Source organism: Piliocolobus tephrosceles, chromosome 16 (genome assembly GCF_002776525.5).
Source record: "Piliocolobus tephrosceles isolate RC106 chromosome 16, ASM277652v3, whole genome shotgun sequence".
Classification (NCBI taxonomy): domain Eukaryota; kingdom Metazoa; phylum Chordata; class Mammalia; order Primates; family Cercopithecidae; genus Piliocolobus; species Piliocolobus tephrosceles.
The window spans coordinates 23,080,696-23,084,580 of record NC_045449.1 but is presented as its reverse complement, the minus strand read 5'-3'; the positions used below and the strand labels follow the sequence as shown (position 1 = coordinate 23,084,580).

At 48.8% G+C, this 3,885-nt stretch overlaps 1 protein-coding gene across 1 annotated transcript in view; it reads left to right on the top strand.

The window, feature by feature from the left end:
* PIGS (phosphatidylinositol glycan anchor biosynthesis class S) overlaps window positions 1-3,885 on the top strand; it is a 13,294-nt gene that overhangs the window by 4,255 nt on the left and 5,154 nt on the right. Inside the window, exons 4-5 of the mRNA XM_026447098.1 lie at window positions 748-890; window positions 2,292-2,406. Coding sequence (XP_026302883.1) covers window positions 748-890; window positions 2,292-2,406 — 258 coding nt within the window. The remainder of the gene's footprint in view (window positions 1-747; window positions 891-2,291; window positions 2,407-3,885) is intronic.

Genomic DNA, 3,885 nt, shown 5'->3' with positions numbered 1-3,885 from the left:
TTTTTTTTTTTTTTTTTTTTTTTTTTTTGAGACGGAGTCTCGCTCTGCCGCCCAGGCTGGAGTGCAGTGGCCAGATCTCAGCTCACTGCAAGCTCCGCCTCCCGGGTTTACGCCATTCTCCTGCCTCAGCCTCCGGAGTAGCTGGGACTACAGGCGCCCGCCACCTCGCCCAGCTAGTTTTTTTTTTGTATTTTTTTGGTAGAGATGGGGTTTCACCGTGTTAGCCAGGATGGTCTCGATCTCCTGACCTCGTGATCCGCCCGCCTCGGCCTCCCAAAGTGCTGGGATTACAGGCTTGAGCCACCGCGCCCAGCCTAATTTTTATATTTTTAGTAGAGACGGGGTTTCACCATGTTGACCAGGCTGGTCTTGAACTCCTGACCTCAAGTGATCTGCCTGCCTCGGCCTCCCAAGGTGCTGGGATTACAGCGTGAGCCACCATGCCCGGCCGATACTTGTGTTTTTAGTAGAGATGGGGTTTCTCCATGATGGCCAGGCTGGTCTTGAACTCCTGGCCTCAAGCGATCCGTCTGCCTCAGTCTCCCAAGGTGCTGGGATTACAGACGTGAGCCACAGTGCCTGGCAGCTTTTTCTTACTCAGTGTTCCTCATCCCAGTTTTGGCCTCCTTTTGGTTCCATAATGGAAAGCAGCCCCATTCCAGAGGAGAAAGAAGTTCAGCTCAGCCGGGAGTATAGGCGACCCCTTTTCACAAGAGTCTCTGACTTCCCTGACTTCTGTTTCTGTAGGCTATGAGATCACCTTCAGTTTACTCAACCCAGACCCCAAGTCCCATGACGTCCACTGGGACATTGAGGGAGCTGTCCGGCGCTATGTGCAACCTTTCCTGAATGCCCTCAGTGCCGCTGGCAACTTCTCTGTGGACTCTCAGGTGAGACCGGGAGCAAGTTGAGGAGTCCTTTTCAGCGTCCATACATATTTACAAGTGCAGTCCGTTCCTCCATCTCTTAGAGCTTGCTGATTTGGTAGGAATTTCCTGTGTGTATATGTATGTGAGTGTCATAAGGGCGGGTACTGGGGGTGTGTGTGTGTGCCCTCGTCTGTGTCCATCCATCTATTGAGGGCAGATTCTAGTGTCTCTACCTTCTTGGCATTCAATTGAGGGAATTTGTCTGTGCTTGTTAACAAACCACCTTCCTATGGCTCCCTCTAGACCTGTACTCACCAGTTGTGCTTAGATGTTAATGCCATGACCCATCTATTTTTATTTTTGAGACAGAGTCTTGTTCTATTGCCAGGCTGCTGGAGTGCAGTGGCGCGATCTCAGCTCACTGCAACCTCCGCCTCCCAGGTTCAAGTGATTCTCCTGACTCAGCCTCCTGAGTAGCTGGGATTACAGGTACGTGCCACCATGCCCAGCTGATTTTTGTATTTTTAGTAGAGACAGGGTTTCATCATGTTGGCCAGGCTGGTCTTGATCTTTTGACCTCGTGATCCGCCTGCCTTGGCCTCCCAAAGTGCTGGGATTACAGGCCTGAGTGACGGAGCCCAGCAGAGCCATTCTTAAGGAATTTAGTTTTTAGAAAAAAAGCTTCCTGAAATTTGTTATTGCGGTAACAATAAAGATGTGAAGGGCCGGGTGCGGCGGCTCATGCCTATAATCCCAGCACTTTGGGAGGCTGAGTCAGGCGGATCACGAGGTTAGGAGATTGAGACCATTCTGGCCAACATGATGAAACCCCATCTCTACAAACATGTAAAAATTAGCTGGGCATGGTGGCGCGCACCTGTAGTCCCAGCTTCTCGGGAGGTTGAGGCAGGAGAATCGCTTGAACCCAGGAGGCGGAGTTTGCAGTGAGCCAAGACCCCCCCCCTGCCCCCCACCCGGGAAAAAGGGGAGAATCCGTCCCAAAAAAAAAAAAAAAAAAAAAAAAAATGTGAAGAATGTAGCTTTCTGTATCACGCTGTGTCCTTGTAGAGAAAACACGTGGGAGAAATTTTTATCAGGTCTTCCTAGTGGGAGTAATTGCTTCTGAATAACTGGCTTGATTTGATCTTGTAGACACTGAATTATGCTGTTCTTTGTTTCTCTCTTTGTGTAGACTGTTAGGAAACCTGGTAAAATACGTGGCTTTTAAAGCATGTATTTAGTTTATTCACTTTACCCTTGGCTTTGCTATTTTCTTCTACAACTATTTTCTCTCAGCCCTGGTTTTGTCTCTTATATGTTGCCTTGTCCTGATTGTGTCTTTTTTAAGGCTCCTCAAATCTTTTTTGGGAGAAAGTAGAATATAAATCTAAACAAAGTAACCACTCCCTCTTTCCTCTGCAGATTCTTTACTATGCAATGTTGGGGGTGAACCCCCGCTTTGACTCAGCTTCCTCCAGCTACTATTTGGACATGCACAACCTCCCCCATGTCATCAACCCAGTGGAGTCCCGGCTGGGTGAGCACCTAAGGATGAGGGTCTTTCTTTTCTGCCAGTCTAGGGAGGGACCCTAACGGCTCAGCTGTGGTGGGGATGGGAGTTGGAGGTGGATTATATACAGTGACGGTTCCCAGGTTGGGTTGGTCTGAGGAGACTGCAGAGATTGAGGCCCCTTTTTTCCTCTTCTTGAGACAAGGCCTTGCTCTGTTGCCCAGTCTAAAGTGCAGTGGCACAGTCATGGCTCACTGCAGCCTCTAACTCCTGGACTCAAGTGGTCCTCCCACTTCAGCCTCTTGAGTAGCTAGAACTATAGGCACGTGCCACTACACTTGGCTAATTTTCAAAATCTTTTTTAGAGACAGGATCTCACTGTGTTGCCCATGCTGGTCTTGAACTCCCCTCGAGTGATCTTCCCACTCCAGCCCCCTAAAATGCTGGGATTATAGGCACGAGCCACAATGCCTGAGCCCTAGGTTCCTTTTTCATGATGCTCTGTTGATATCTCCATCTTCACACCTATCATATCCAAAAGCATTTATTAAACATGATTCCCAGCACTTTTTACAAATGAATGGCTAGACTGGGTCTATCTCCCTAAAAGCCATCTAGGAGAGAGGCTGTCACACACATAGGAAAGACAACAGCAAAAGTACTTGAGGGCAGAATTTGAATCAACAGTTCTGCTGATTGAGGTTGAATAATCTTGAAGCTAGTATTATAGTTTTTCGTTTTTTGGGTGGAAACTAGGAAGAGGAAGTGTGACTAAGAACTGTAACACAGGCAAACCAAAGTGAGTGTATCTAATTGTGGAATCTCAGACACCAGAGGCAGGCTAGTGTGGCCTGAGGATTGTTAGGGGGTGGCATGTGAGGCCTTAGAAAATTCCTCCGTTCATTTATTCATTCAGCAAACATTGACTGAGGGACTACCTTATGACAGTGCTGAGTAGAGAAGGGCTTTTCAGGCAAAGGGAACTGTGAGCTTAGATGCAGAAGAGTGAGAGAGCATAGACATTCAGGAAGCTCAGAGTAGTTTAGTGTGGCTGAAATGTGAGTGAGTGACCAAAGATGAAGCTGGTAAGGCAGGCAGGAGCCAGATCATAAAGGACCATGTTAAGGAGTTTGAACTTTAACCTAATGTGGGTGGCTAGCCATTGAAGGATATTAAGCGGAGAACTGACATAAGGTCAGATTTCTGGTTTGCATAAAACTATCTGTAGTAGGCCGGGCGCGGTGGCTCAAGCCTGTAATCCCAGCACTTTGGGAGGCCGAGACGGGCGGATCACGAGGTCAGGAGATCAAGACCATCCTGGCTAACACGGTGAAACCCCGTCTCTACTAAAAAATACAAAAAACTAGCCGGGCGAGGTGGCGGGCGCCTGTAGTCCCAGCTACTCGGGAGGCTGAGGCAGGAGAATGGCGTAAACCCGGGAGGCGGAGCTTGCAGTGAGCTGAGATCCGGCCACTGCACTCCAGCCTGGGCCACAGAGCGAGACTC